The sequence below is a fragment of the Glycine soja genome, chromosome 11 (assembly GCF_004193775.1).
Source record: "Glycine soja cultivar W05 chromosome 11, ASM419377v2, whole genome shotgun sequence".
Taxonomy (NCBI): Eukaryota; Viridiplantae; Streptophyta; class Magnoliopsida; order Fabales; family Fabaceae; genus Glycine; species Glycine soja.
In genome coordinates this window covers 24,800,649-24,816,827 of record NC_041012.1, presented here as the reverse complement: position 1 = coordinate 24,816,827, position 16,179 = coordinate 24,800,649, and the positions used below count along the sequence as shown (strand labels likewise).

At 33.6% G+C, this 16,179-nt stretch overlaps 1 protein-coding gene across 1 annotated transcript; it reads right to left on the bottom strand.

Annotated features, from left to right (window-relative positions):
* Positions 1–12,358: 12,358 nt before the first annotated feature.
* LOC114373103 (villin-2-like) lies at positions 12,359–14,546 on the bottom strand. The gene is made up of 4 exons (XM_028330645.1): positions 14,536–14,546; positions 12,894–13,053; positions 12,453–12,611; positions 12,359–12,376 (listed from the first exon to the last, which is right to left on the bottom strand). The coding sequence occupies exons 1-4, from the start codon at positions 14,544–14,546 to the stop codon at positions 12,359–12,361; spliced, it is 348 nt and encodes a 115-aa protein (XP_028186446.1).
* Positions 14,547–16,179: the final 1,633 nt, after the last annotated feature.

Sequence of the window (16,179 nt, the reverse complement as noted above, 5' to 3'; positions counted from 1 at the left end):
TACATGTACAAGGAAGACCGTGCATAGTTCTCATGATCAACCACAAGGAGAAGGATTCTTGTCAGGATAATGTACATGCTCAAACTCAGCACCAATCTGATTTAAAGCATACCTTGAAACCATTCCAAGAAGCCTCTTGTATAAGGTAACTTTAAAAACATATCCAACCACATGTGTACTTGTTTCAAAGGATACTTTAATTTCAATGTTCTGCAAGATGATCATGTTGTTCATGGCATCCCAAACACTACATAAGTCTCCAAGGCTATTCTGTAATACTCTTTTTAAAGTCCAATGAGCAGATTCAACCCTACATTTGAAATACACAAAAAAATAATAAACATATACAATAATTAAATTCCATCAATTCATCAACCTTAATAGAAATAGTTGAAAATTTTCATACTTATTTTGTTGTTGTATTTCCTAAGTGCATCACCTTATTCGTCCAGGCTGTAACAAATTTTTCCTTGTGGGGGATTATCCATGTTTCGTTAACATAGTCAACAAACATTAGCCAAGGTGAACAAGCAATTTCAAACTTCTTAAAGCATTCATCGAACTGCTGTTTCGAAGGACAATCAACTAGACTTCCCCAGGCATCCATGATATACTCCCAAACATTTTTTTGACCAATTACTGATTTACATTTTGCCTTGACATTCTTGTCGATGTGAAACCTGCACAACAAGTTTGTACACTCAGGGAATACAATTTTTACTGCATTCATCAATGCTAGGTCTCTGTCAGTCACAATAACTCCTGGGAGGGAATCATGTCTTAAAAATATACCTCGAAATCGTTCTAAAGCCCATACCACATTATTAACACGTTCACCCTTGAGATATGCAAAACCAACAGAGAATGTCATCCTCGCTAGTCTCACACCAACAAAGTCAAGTAGTGGAAGTCTATACCTGTTTGTTTTGTAGGTACTGTCTATCAAAAATACCAAATTACATGCATTGCATAACTTTACTGCATCAGGGTGACACCAAAAGATATCACGTACCACGTCTTCATCCTTTAATCTATGTCAATGAATATATTGATCCCGTTCAAGAAGCTTCATTAGATGTTGCATTTCAGTATCACTTCCTTTAATGGAAGAACGGTATGCACTTCTTGCATTGTATATTTGTTTGATTGTTGTACAACTATTGGCATTGTGCTCCTTCAACGTTAGCAGAATGTTTCTTGGTTTCACCATTGACTTGGTTATATCAACAATAATTGTCTTTTCATCCTTAGTCAATCGCTCAGCGTATGGATGTCCAACTAATGACTTGGCCAATTCATGATTATGAATCCCGTACATCAACTTCACCATCCAACCTTGCCCTCCAACCACTGGTTTCCCACTAAGCTTGAAGGGACACCCATATTTCCTACTCCTAGTATCTTTTCTAACAAAATCTTTCTTCCTAGATCTATACTGACCACTCCTTCCACAACCAATGAACACAAATAAAGTCATTCCTTTACTACTAGTGTTTGTGTCAGACCTCACAATGATCGCCACAAATCCATTTTCATGAACAACGGATCGAGCCCACTACAAAACATCATCTCGGGTACCAAACACCTACAACGCAACCCACACAATTTTAATCTTCTAAGGGACATTGATTTTATGAAATTAATAACAATAATGAACATTATTACCTGAGAAGTATTGAATGCATCCGAACAATCAACATGTTATTCATCCACACCATATTCTTGTTCATTTTGATCATCCATATCAACTTTTTCAGACATTATATTGTCATATATCCAATGATCTTCGTCCATCTTAACAACAAATAAAAAATTTCAACATGACAGACATACAACACCTAACCACACTATTTGAAAATGTTAGATTCTTGCATCTAATTAAATTCTTGAAGTTTGCTAATGAATCGAGGTTCTTTTGCGTTGGATTTGTTTCAAAATTCGTACCTCAATATTTTTTTTAATTATTCGATTCTAAAAAAAATAGATTTGACTAATCGAGAGTTTGACTGAGAAGTCAGTAAAGTTTGACAAAAAACTATTTCTGACAAAGATCAAATTTGGATAATACTCCAACAATTTCGACAAGGATTGTTTCATTTAAAAATTTGATTTAATTAACCATTAATTACCTTATGAAAGAGCCTATAAATTTGATTTAATAAGCCATTAATTAACTTAACGAGTGACTTACTTTAGACATTGTTTAAATTTTTTTACCATTAAAGATGATCTACAAATTATATTGAGTTACTTAAAATTAAGTTTCGGTAAAAAAAAATTTATTACCATTTAAAAATCATTTAAGGAAAATAATTCAAAAGTTGCTAATTAAAACTACATCATTGAAGTAAAATATATATGAATTATTTAACTACTCAAAATAAGTTGCTTAAATTGCATATCCATTGGAGATGCTCTAAGATTCTACTTCAAAAGAAAGGAAGAAACATGGAAAAAGCATTGGACAGCTATCACTAACAATATGGAAAATGTTTGAGTCAAACAGGCTAAATTGTTCTTGTCTACTCTCAGGTTCCATGTGTTTATTCTCTTCTTGTTCTATGTGTAATATACCTTGGAGTATCAAACAGATTTATGTTGCTCAAAATGTTGTTAGGTGTGTATCTATATCCAACATCGTTGGCTCTCAACCGTGTGTAGCATTAAATTTTCTTGATTGACCCTATGTTTGCTTTTTAATAAATGAATTTCATTACCTAAATAAAATAAAATAAAATAAAAAAACTCGACGTGATCACAACTAATTAGCTCGGCATTCTAAATTGACTTTTTTGCTTATTAGGACGGAGTAGGAGGCTTACTTCTCATTTGGATCTTCTAAAACAGGAAGAAGCTAATTAACGAAAGACAAAATAAACTTGCTTCTAATTTAATCACAACCATACAACCCGTTAGGAATTTACAGATTAGGAGTTTAGCATGTTTGGAAACTCATTTGGAAGTAGGAAATGTTTTGATCAATGCAAAAAAATATAAATACTAGCTTATTAATAAATATATAAAATTGTGTTTGAAAAGTGGAATCAAACACAAGATTCGTTCTAAGTTGTTGTGTTGTATCATTTGTGCTTGTTTCTAGATTGTAATGACTAATGAGATCAAGGTAAACAAGCCCAAGTTTCTGGGGGTAAATGTCAAGAGTGTATTTGTATAAGGTTATTCTCCTATTCTACTAAAAAACCAATTGTCTTCATTTGGACAAAAGGGTGAATGAACACCATAAATTGTTCTCCCTTAATTACTCATTTATCCTTTTTTAATATTATCATTAATTAAAAAATGAAAAACTATATTCAGAAAGTGGAAAACCATAAAGAACAAAAATTAAAAATAAAATATGATCATTATTCCTCAAAATATTTTGATTTATTAATTTTATTTTGTTTATAAAAATTTAATATATTTTAATCCCTACGTTTTAACGGGAAAAAAGAATTCTTATGGATGTAAGAGTACCCCATCTTTTTTTCTGCCCATCTTTTTTTTTTCTTTTGGGGAGTTGCTCTATTGGTTCCAACAGCATTGCTAATGATCCTTACTAAGTGATTGAATTTTTTTCTTTTGAAAATGACCTTCTCACAAAAACATGTTTTCATTATATAACCGCATACAAAATCCACAACAAAAACATATTTTCGTTGTAATTTACGAGGTGCGAACAAAACCTATAGTGGAAAATTTCGTTGTAGATTTTGTACAAAACTCTCATACTACAATGAAAATACATTTTCATTGTTGTATACAAAGTGTGTATCAAATACTTAATGGAATCATGATTCTGTGTACAAAATCTGAAACAAAAACATATTTTTGTTGAATATTTTATATGTAGAATTGTGATTCCATTGAGTACTTTTTTGCTAAAAAAGAATACAACTGAATGAGGAAGAAGGAGGGGTGGTGAGGTTTGAACTGATAGGTAAAAAAGTCTTTTTAATATGTTTTAAAGATTTGTAGGATCAATAGCAACTCTCTTTTCTTTTTGTTTTCTTTACTAAAGTTGGGTTATGAAGCCCAAATCGTTTAATTTAATTATTGGGCTTATTGAGTCACTCTTCAAAAGCCTCCCACATATTCAATGTAGCAATGTACATATTGATGCTATGCTATTTTTACTGTATAAATTTTATATACCCTCCATCTCCCTGGATCCCAAATTTCAGTTCTTCTCCCTTCTACCCCAAATTTCAATTCAATATGTTTATAACCAAAAAGGAGTAAAGATTCTTAAAAAAACAAAAGTTGTAATTGAGTAATTCTATGAGCCAATATGAAATATCTAATGCAGCTACAGAAATTTATATAAAGTGGTCAAGTTTCTATAAGAGGCTGTGATGGGGCTTGGATCCCCTTGTGGCCCAATTAATAAAAATGCTTTTACATGTATAATCATTTAAAAGAATGACTATTTAGATTTATTTAATATTATTAAATAATAATACCATAATAATAAGTTAAAAGAATATTTTTTTAATAATAAATTTCTTTTATTTTTTTATCACATCTCATTCTTATTAAAGGGTATTTATTTCATATTATAAATATATTTTTCTTTTCTCTTGCTTTGTACTACACATATATTAGTACAATAGTATCAAGGGAATCTAACTTAATTGGTTGAACAGAATGTGTGAGTGTTATAAAATTACTAGTATCGTGCTCAATTCTTATGGATAAAAAAAAATTAGTACAATAGAAACGTATACAGTTGTAAAACAGAAATTTACAAATCAAAATAAATTTAGTTTTTGACATAGGTCATTCTGAATTTATTATGATGCAAAAAATAACTAAGAATTTATGCGAATACCCATTGAAGACCTAGGAGATTTTTCAATCAAATAATTTTTCATGTATTACTTGTTCTGAAGAAAATTTAATAATTCGATCACCAGGGAATAAAGTAGTGGAGGAATTATCTTTCCTCTAGTTTTCCTATCATTTACGAAGTGTGATATTTTATTATTATTTTTTACTTCTTTGTTTTTATTTATCCATACAATCAAACAACTGAAAATATAATCACCAAGTGTGTAAATCAAACTAATATGACATTATTTCAACTTAATCATTAGAGTCTTGAGTTCAATTTTTTTTTCATGTAGCTGCATGCATTAAATATTTCAAATGAAAAGTTTGATCACCTATAATAATGTTATCTGACTCGAGTAAAATTGTATAATGTAAAAGATACTTATGGTTATATAAAAAAATAAAATAAAATAATATCAGAACATCTTAAAGATACTTCTAAAAGATATTACTTTATTCTTTTCTTTTGTTTCTTTATTTATTATACTCCAATTTTTTATACTTTTTTATGGTACCAGAACACACCTTAAAGTACTTAATAGTTAAAGTGGAGAAACAGGCAGGCACACATTTGATAGAAAATGGTAAATAATCAAATGAATAAATTATTGAACTTTGAAAACAATGTAATGCTTTTCGAAATGATCCATTAATGAGGAAATGTATTTGCATAGGCAAGGCAACCTAGCTAGTTGGCGTTAAGTCTATCCCTATAATACACACTTAATGCCAAATGAAAATGATAGGGAAGTTAAGTAAGAAATTTGACATTGATGCTTATCACTTACTAGCTTTGGAAAAGTTGGTACCAAAATTTAAAGAAATCCAAACAATATAAGATAAGAATGGAACCTAACTTGGCAAGAATGCTACAATACCAATGCAAGTGTGAAGTAGTTATCATGTACAGTCATGCTCATCAAGATTTTTATTCAGTTTTGGCCTTTTGGGAAACCTGATCTTGAGTATGCCCAAGTGGGTTGCTATGCTAAAGAACAACATTTGGGTTGTGCATGTTTGTTTATGGCAGGATGCTTACAAAAGACATTTGTTGCTCATTACTATTTGCAGTGGGGGATGACTATACAGAAAATATTTCAGTATAAAGTTATGTCCCATCTAGTCATCATGCATTAATATAACTTGATTAAGTAGATAACTAAGCATATAGATCAGTCAATCTATATATAGACCAATAAACACCTTGGTAACTCGAATAGTGAAGAGAGATTAAAAAGTGCGCTTTAACTAAGTAATGTGTATAGTCATAGCTTGGTCATTGACCATGTATATATAGATAGATATGTGTCAACAAACAAATGGCTAACTTATTTACTTACGTGTTATTATATCTTTTTTCTAGTTGTTCTTACCTTCACATTAATGTAGGAGACACATCAAACAAAAAACCCTATCTTATCACCAAAATTTTGCATAGTGCTGTAATGGCATACAGACTAAAGACTGACCATCTGTTTATCCTTTAGTGGTTGGACTTTAATTAGATGCATAACAGTCTGTTTTGGAAATGATTCAACTTTTTCTTTAAATGTAAACTTTCTATAAGGGAGGAAACAAATCACTGCACATGTTATATGCTAGAGACAAGATGCACAACCAATTAGAATAAGCCTTCGATCTCTTGAAAGTCTTCAATCAGCACCAACTTTCATAACATATAAGATGTCAATTTATTTGTATACAATGATGTATCAGCATTCGGTTAATGAGTCTGGATTCATGTTTAATCAAAGCTATACAAACCAACACAGTTACTATTTTCCTTGTGCCAAATGCTATTAACCAAGTTTGTTAATTATTCAAATTTATTTCTTTTGTTTTTCCGAAAGAACTGTATCCATTTAAATATGATATTACATGAATTTTACATTCAAACTGCTTCTAGATAATTTTACTGTTCTTTTATTCTAAGAAGACTGCTCATAATAAATGTTATAAAAAAATAAATTAAGACGGAGAAATAGAACTTATTATCGAAAATCAAACTAATACATACATAATTTATATCTCATAATTAATTTAATCATATGAATTGACTCAAAGGAACAAATAATATTGTATGAAAGTAGTGACTAAACTTTATTTTATTACAATTTATTTTTCTATAAGTATGCTTTAAGAATTTTATGTGGCAGGTTGACGGAATTTTGTGACGAAACTCTTACCCTTTCATCTATTCTGACATAAAGTGGTAGAATTAAATCAATTTGGGCCTTTGGGCCTCCTTGTTTAACAAAAAACAAATCAATTTATTACGCCAATGTATAGGACAAATATAATTTAATAAGAGGTTAAAAAACAGATAATATTCCGATATAGCTTTTTTTAAAGGATGTCTATTCCGATATAGCTTAATACAATACAATAAAAATTAAAAGAGAGACTAAAAACATTTACTCTTTTTTGCTGATTAAAAAAAAAATTAATCCCTTATTTTATAAAATTATTCATTTTAATCACTACGTGAAAGGAATTTTATTAAGCTATAACGTGGCTAATTGTCATGATTGTCACATGACATAATCAATTGACCTGTGTTGCCACATATATACTCTTGTTTACCCACAACCTGGATTTCCTCATGCTTAATTTGTCCAATGAAATTCTCATTAACACTTATCTTGCCCTCTTCCTTAGGCCTGTCTCTTCCATATAACATGATCACCCTTTAACTTGTTCCCTTCCCAACAAGAGTTTCCAATCATGCAACATCAATATCAATTGGGTTGTTTAATTTAGCCTCCTAACTTTTCGGAATGTCATAGGACGGAGTAGAAAGAGTGATGAGAGAGAGTGTAGAACGTGAGAAAGTGAGTGGGGTAGATAACAGGAGACGAAGTGCTAGCACTACTAGAAAAGTAGGATTCTACATCGATTATTTGAAGCATATTACATCGGTTTACGATCTTTGTCATAGGAAACGTCGTAAAAAGAGAAAGTATTTTCTACGACGGCCGTTTGAATGCTGAACATTTTACATCGATCGTCTTAGAACAGATGTAGAATGCATTGCATTCTAAGACGGTCTTTGACACGTGGCCGTCTTAGAATAGTTAGTTTTTTACATCGGTCGTCTCAGAACCAATGTAGAATGTTTTTTTTATTTTTATTTTTTTTCGTTCGAGTTACTTTTTTTTTTTTACAGAATTGAAAGCTAGGTTATTCAAATACCTACAATAAACACATGAGAATATGAAATTAATTAAATTTTATGCAATGAAAAATAACAATATATAAATTCAAGATGGTACATATTAACCAAACAATGTTTATCACTCCTTCACCTAAACCTTGCTCCTTCTCACTCTCAGTGCCCTTCCTATAAATGTCATATAGCACCATCTGAACTAGCCCCAGTGCAAACCCTCCCACATTTGGAATCTACAATTTAAATTAATTTATATATAGTGCTAGCTAGTAATATATGGAATTAATGGACTTGAATGGGCTACTTACATAAATGCATTTGTCTTGCATAGACAAACCATATACAAACCACGTTATGGCATTCAATGTGAGGAAAAATGACAAATAGAAGGGCATAAACTGTACACTATTTGTTCTAATCACTTTTGCCGGCAAATAATTATATATATATATATATATATATATATATATATATATATATATATATATGCATGAGAAGGGGTCGATTTGTAATTAATTAATTAATTAATTAACTATTAACTCACCATAATGCTTAGAGGTGATGCAAAGACACTAAAATTAATCAGAAAACGATGATTGACAAAAAAAAGCACTAAAATTTTCCTCTGGATGATTGACAATGATTTTTGTATAAAAACAATAAGGGACATCCACCCTAGATGATATAATAGTGTAACACAAACTATTAAGTAGTATCGCCAGTTTCTTCTTTTTCCCTCATTAAAAACCTATTAATTCAAACTATTATATTTGAATTTTTTTTATTCTTAAGATAACCAGATATTAGGCATATCTATTATTAATGCAATGCGTTTATAACACTATCATCCTTAAACCACATAAACACGAGATATTGTATCCAGTATGGTCATAAACCACTTCAAACATTCTCTGTAATTGAAGTTGCCTGCTAGCAGCTGTCTACACCTGTTGATATTCAAGCATTGATGTATCATTTGGTTGTAATTTTAGACAATGCAAGGTAGAGTATTGAATTTAAAACAAGCTCAAAATAAAGTCCAATCATTGGTTTAACTATAGGTCTGTTATCAGTTAGCCACACGGTGGGAATCTTAATACTTCACGACATAAACCATAAATAAAATTCTGAAAACAAGAATTAAGTATCATTCGGTCATAATTTCAGACAATGCAAGGCAGAGTATTGAATTTAAAACAAGCTCAGAGTATTGAATTTAAGACAAGAATTGTAATCGGCTCCATGCCAATTCTACCGCAACACCACATCAACAACTATCACACATCAAATAAAATAAAAAAAGAATCAAATATTCTTTGTAACTAGATTATACATCAAATTCCAGAGATTGAACGAAATCAGAGAGAGGGAGAGAGAGCCTAAGCAAATTATGGGGAAAAGAACGGAAAAGAGAGGAAAAAAGCACTGCTCACAAACAATAAGAAATCAAGTATTGATTAGGGATAATCAAGTATTGATTATCCATTTAGGCTTTAGTAGATGTAGTTGGATGTCTAGGAATTTGGATGAATGTCACAAAATCTAGGATGTAGAAGGGCACTACTACTGCTAATTTTCTTTAATATGATAGTATGCTTTAGGTGAATCTATTATCTATAATCTATTTATGAAAAACTGGCAAGAAAAAGACATGTCTATAACTTTAGTATAACTTCCCTATACAATATAAAGTGGGATGCTTAGACTTCTAGTGTATCTGTCCTACTTGTATTCATAGATGAAGTATTATTGTTCTGGCCATGATCCATTTTAATGTTGCACCAAGTGGATTGTATGGTGAATGGGTGATCAAGTATAATTGCTACTTAGATGTTGTTAACTAGGATAATTTCATAAGGTAAAACTGAATGGATCATAATAGCACATGAGACAAAATTAAAGTTCCACAAATTTATACAATGTCTTTGCAGAGGCATTCACTCCTTGTTGGAAGCTGGATGCTAATTTTTAAGAGAAATAAAAAGTCTTTCTGTTAGAGGTTTCTCATTGACGCTAAACTACAACCCCATAATCAATCATAGAGGAATAATTTAAACACGAAAGTTGAATCTGTAGCTCTTGAGTCCCATGACATGACTTAACTTTCCAAAATGAAACCCAAGAAAGCCATTTCATTATGCTCACCAATTGAATATGGACATATTAAATTTAAGATACCTATACTTAGCCAAACTCAATTTCTCCATTACAGGTTAAGAGCCTGTTAGGTTAAAGGCAATGTTATCTGTTTCCCTTTTTAATTTTGCCAATAATTACAAAAATTCCATCTTTTTTCACTTTGTCTCCTGTATTCAAAAAATTGAATAGGAGATGTGAAAACACTTCAGCATTTAGTCTTCTTCAAAAACCTCATGATCAACATATAGCAATTTCACAAATCACACAGATCTGATACACTTTCTATCAGTAAATATACTAATAGCACTTAAAAAACCTCATGATCAACATATAGCATTATACTATTTTCAATCAACATAAACATACAGAAAACTATAACTTGGGGTACAATCCCAAGAATATAGTCATCCCAAGCCTATTTGAATGACTTTATCCTAATGTTAAAAATTCTATATAACAACAACAACAACAACAACAACAACAACAACGCCTTATCCCACTAGGTGGGGTCGGCTACATGGATCAACTTCCGCCATAATGTTCTATCAAGTACCATACTTCTATCCAAATCATTAAGTTCGAGATCCTTCTTGATAACCTCTCTTATAGTCTTTTTGGGTCTTCCTCTGCCTCGAATTGTTTGCCTTCTCTCCATCTGGTCTACTCTCCTCACTACAGAGTCTACCGGTCTTCTCTCTACATGCCCAAACCACCTAAGTCTATTTTCCACCATCTTCTCTACAATAGGCGCTACTCCAACCCTCTCTCTAATAGCTCCGTTTCTAATTTTATCCTGTCGAGTCTTACCACACATCCACCGCAATATCCTCATCTCCGCTACACCTACTTTAGTCTCATGTTGGCTCTTGACCGCCCAACATTCTGTTCCGTACAAAATCGCCGGTCTTACCGCAGTCCGATAAAACTTTCCCTTTAGCTTGATCGGTATCTTTGCATCACATAACACCCCCGATGCTTTTCTCCATTTCATCCATCCTGCTTGAATGCGATGATTCACATCCCCTTCAATTTCTCCATCATCCTGTATTACAGACCCAAGATATTTAAACCGTGTGACTTGAGGGATAATATGGTCTCCTATTTTCACCTCTGAGTTAGATACCCTCCTACTTTTGTTGAACTTACATTCCATATACTCCGATTTGCTTCTGCTTAGGCGAAAGCCATGTGTTTCTAGAGCTCGTCTCCAAGTTTCCAACCTCTCATTCAACTCCTCCCTCGACTCTCCAAGGAGGACTATGTCATCTGCAAAAAGCATGCATCTCGGCGCTATCTCTTGGATTTGTTCCGTGAGGACATCCAGAATTAAGGTAAAAAGGTAGGGGCTAAGGGTTGACCCTTGATGCAAACCAATTGTGATGGGAAAATCGTCCGACTCTCCACCCTGTGTCCTAACACTAGTCGATACCCTATCATACATATCTTGGATAGCTCGAATATATGCAACCCTAACCCCTTTCTTCTCTAGAGCTTTCCACAAAATCTCTCTAGGCACTCTATCATACGCTTTCTCCAAGTCAATAAAAATCAAGTGCAAGTCTTGTTGGTCCATGCGATATTGCTCCATCACCCGCCGTAATAAATAAATCGCTTCCATGGTCGACCTTCCCGGCATGAAACCAAATTGATTCTCAGTAACTTGAGTCTCCTTTCTTAATCTCCGTTCGATCACTCTTTCCCATAATTTCATGGTATGACTCATGAGCTTGATTCCCCTATAATTTGCACAATTTTGTATATCCCCCTTGTTCTTATAGATTGGCACTAACGTGCTTCTCCTCCATTCCTCCGGCATGCGTTTTGACCTCATAATTTCATTAAAGAGTTTGGTGAGCCACTCAAGACCTCTATCTCCAAGAGTTTTCCACACTTCAATAGGTATGTTGTCTGGCCCCACCGCCTTACCATTACTCATTCTTTTCAACGCTTCATTTACTTCCTGTTTCTGAATCCGACGATAATACTTATAGTTCCGGTCCTCTTCTCTTGTGTCTAGACTGCTAGAGTCGTATCCATATCCAATAGAGCTGTTCTACATACTAAATGTAAGAATAATGCTTAACAAAGATAATTCAGAGTCTGCTCCCCAATAGAGCTGTTCTACATACTAAATGTTATCACATCCACAAATCCACACACAAGAAAGCACACTAAGAAATAATGTTTTTGGCCAAGCATGGAAATTCTAGGCCAGTCTTAACAATAAGGTAAGAACTGTAGAGTGAATGTAAAAAAATTATTACAATTATCACAACATATTTCGAGCTCAAATTAGAGGGATTTAAATTACCTTAGTGCTGTCTTTTCCAAACCAACAACACATGTAGTAGTCCTCCTTCCTCTCACTAGAGTGATAAGTGTACAGTACTATGTAACAATCTCCACTATAAAATTTACTGATATCCTCCTTAGGTAATGGAGTCTTAGCACTTCCATTGATTTGCCATACCTGTAAGTGCCAAATAACATTAATGTTAGTTGGCATAACTTAATTGAGCCAAGAAACTAATTAAAAAAAATGATAAAATCAGCACCAGTATTAGCAGATCCTGATGGCCAAGAATCAAAGTTGGACTTAAACGAATGTGTCTCATAACCTTGAATAATTCTGGTAATCCTTGTAGATTTTGGCCTTTTTGACTTGTGAGAAACTCTTGAACATATTAGTAACATGAATGACTTCACTTCAAACCAACATATGAAGAAATGGTGGAACTTGCAATAGCATTACCTCAGCTGCTTCACATTCTGCTTTTCGTTCTTTAACTTGTGTTACCCGGCCAACCCGGACAAATACCTCAGCCCCACAGTCCAATAGATAGCATTTGTAGTTCTCCAGTAGTGATTTTGAAAGTTCACCTTCCATAGGCTTGGCCTCACCATCAGTAATACTGCAGGCACAAGGTCATATCCTCCAGATCAAGAAACTTAAATGCATAGTGCACATATCATAAAACAAAAACAAAAAAAGAAAAATCTATATACTGCTAAAAGTATCAAGGAGGAAATAATCATGGTCCTAGTATATGAAAGCAAATAGCAGGGACATGACATCTTCAACTTCAGACATAATGAGAAGAATTCAAAACCCCCAAATTTTAATCATTATATCTTTTTATGTCTCATAAAAAAATACATTCACAATCAGCGTAAAATACATAATGCACTTCTTCAGCACCAGCATTTGCTGCCTAAAATGCAATAATAAGCCAAATTTTACATACTAAGGTGATAAAAAGAAAAAGGAGGATAAGATATGAAATTCACAAAAGAAAAAAAAATTCCTGTAGGTAATATTGACCCAACAAAAATTATCTATATCCCTTTTTAAAATGTAAGATAAGTATAATTGATCATATAGAGTTTTCTACTCATTTTATTGAATTGCAATCAAAAAGACTAAAACACAATTAAGCCCACAGTAGCAAGAGCATGAATACCAAAAACATTCAACTCAAAATACAAATAATAATCAATTCAAGGAAGTCCAAGCCAAGATCTCCTTGATTTCAAGTTGAAGGAGAAAAAATTATCCTGAGTGGCTGAGCCAGTAAAATAAATTAGGCTAAATTCAGAAAGAAATTAGGCTAAATTGAGGATAATTTTTATCTCTCAAATAAATTGTTTCACCTCATACAACTATACTACCTTGAGTAAAACATGAATAAGAGAGAATAGGAATTTAGGTTGTAACTAACAACTGTGCCAAAACATTTTTCACATCATCAACTCATCAACATGCTTGCTCCGACTATGTATTCCAAAAGTTGCTCTAGTTACTAAATTGTATGGCTAAAAGTTAGAAAAGTAATCCATAGACTCTGATGGCATGAAATTTCTAGCTAATGAGAGAAATAGTTAATCATTTTTCTACAATTGTTAAGGGAACAAAAAAACATCAATCTAACAAAGCTAAAAAAAATATCACATACTTAGAGGAAATGAGGAGGAACCTGGTAAAACTATACACATACTTAGAGGGAGAACAGGGGATGACGATGGAGGAACTTAATAGGGGGTCTGTTGTTTCTCCTTCTTACTACATGTTCTTTGTGCCAATTTAAGGAGAAGGGTACGAAGTTGAGAATAACAAGTATAGGTAAACAAAGGGGAAGGGAGCTTCAAGTATCAGACATACCTAATTTGGGGTTCACGGGCATGATGCTGGGAGACGGTTGACGTTCGATCGCACTCAAAGTGCACATAGCGGAGTCTGGGGATGAATGTCAAGGGAGTGCATGCAGAAGCTAGCTAGGGCTTCTCGGGTTAGCAATAGTACTGAGTACTACTCGAATATATATATGAACACGATATTAACCAAACAAAGATGGTTTTTCGGACAAAACTGTCTTTGTACCAGACTACAAAATTACCATTTCGCCATCCCGCACACCTCATCAAAGTCGGCTCTGCACAGATGCCGTTGTTATGTTTCACTTTATTACAAAAATGCCACTGTGAGCCTTTCTAAGACGGTTCTCTAGAACCGATTTAGAATCAACGACATAAATTATAGCCTTTTTAGTAGTGTAGGCTAGGTAGGAGAATCACATCCTTTTTTCTTTTCTAAGTCCCTCGATGAGTATTGTGGGAAGAATCTTTGGAAAATCTTCAGCAAGTATGGTAAGGTTTGGGGCGTATTCATTGCAAAAAGGAAAGATAAATGGAGGAACAAATATGGATTTGTTAGGTTCATAAATGTTAACAATGTAGCACATTTGGAGAAACAACTAGATCAAATCAAGATTGGCAATGTGAAGATGAATGTCAACATTCCTAAGTTCGAAAGGCCACAAGTAGCTTTTAGCAAAGATGAAGGAGGGACATCGTATAGAGCTAAGGAGCGTGAACCAACTACTCTGTATGAAATGGAAGGCGATACTGGGAAAGCCAACCATGAACATAAAGAGAGACAATTGATAACACAATCATTTGCTGAGGTTATGAAGGGTCAGATTAACACTAAGATGAAGACATGGAAACCGAGGTGTGGCAAGCAAGCTCTTGAGGAGGAAAAGAAGTGGTGGGAAATGGAGTTGAATATTCAAAGGAGTAATTTGGACAGACTCAATAACTGTTGGGTAGGACACCTAAGAGATCTCTCTTTATTTGATAGACTATAAGATGTATATGTCAATGAAAACGCTGGAAAGATAAAATTTAACTATTTGGGGGATGACATGGTGTTGATCTCAGGGTGCACGAAAGAGTGGTTTAGTGAAAACACCAAGCAGGAAGGCCTTCTTTCCATTTTTCATTCTATCCAAAAATGGGAAGCTAGCATCACCTTTGGAAACAGACTCACATGGGTTAGGTGTACTGGTGTACCATTGGACGTGTGGGGTGAGGAATGCTTCGCAGCGATTGCAGGACAGTTTGGAACATTGGTAAAGTTAGACCCTTTAACCATGGATATGGTAAATCTGAGCTATGCAAAGATGTTAGCGAAGTTGTCTTCACCACTACATGTAACGTTCAGTGAAAATATTAAGATAAATGGGACGGCACATCTTGTTAGAGTTGTGGAAGAAGTGCTTAGTCTTGCGACTACGTGCAAGTGTGGAAGCAGCGAAAACAGAGTAGAACAGACTGATGACAATGAGGATGATTTTAGTAGTATGTTTGGAAGGAACATAATATCCTCAGATTCTGAAAGCGAGACTGAAAGCATTGGTGGTGTCTCAGACGAAGCCAATGAGGAGATGTATGGTGACCATGGGACCAGAGGAGTGAGTCATCGAGGTGGACGAAGAGAAGATCGGTCAACAATGATGTCGAAAAATTCAAAATGTCCTGAAGGTGTTGCGACCCATGGGATAAATGTCTTACACACTAGTACCTTCAAAGACGATATGTTGTACAAAGAAGTTGAATGTCACGAAGGCATGTCTAACATGCTTGCATGTTCCAAGAAATAGTAGAATAAGGTGCAATCATACCACGTGACAAAAGAGACATGTGAAACTAAATTAATTAAGAAGGAACATGGAGTCCACAAAGATGTGGCCAGTGGCGCA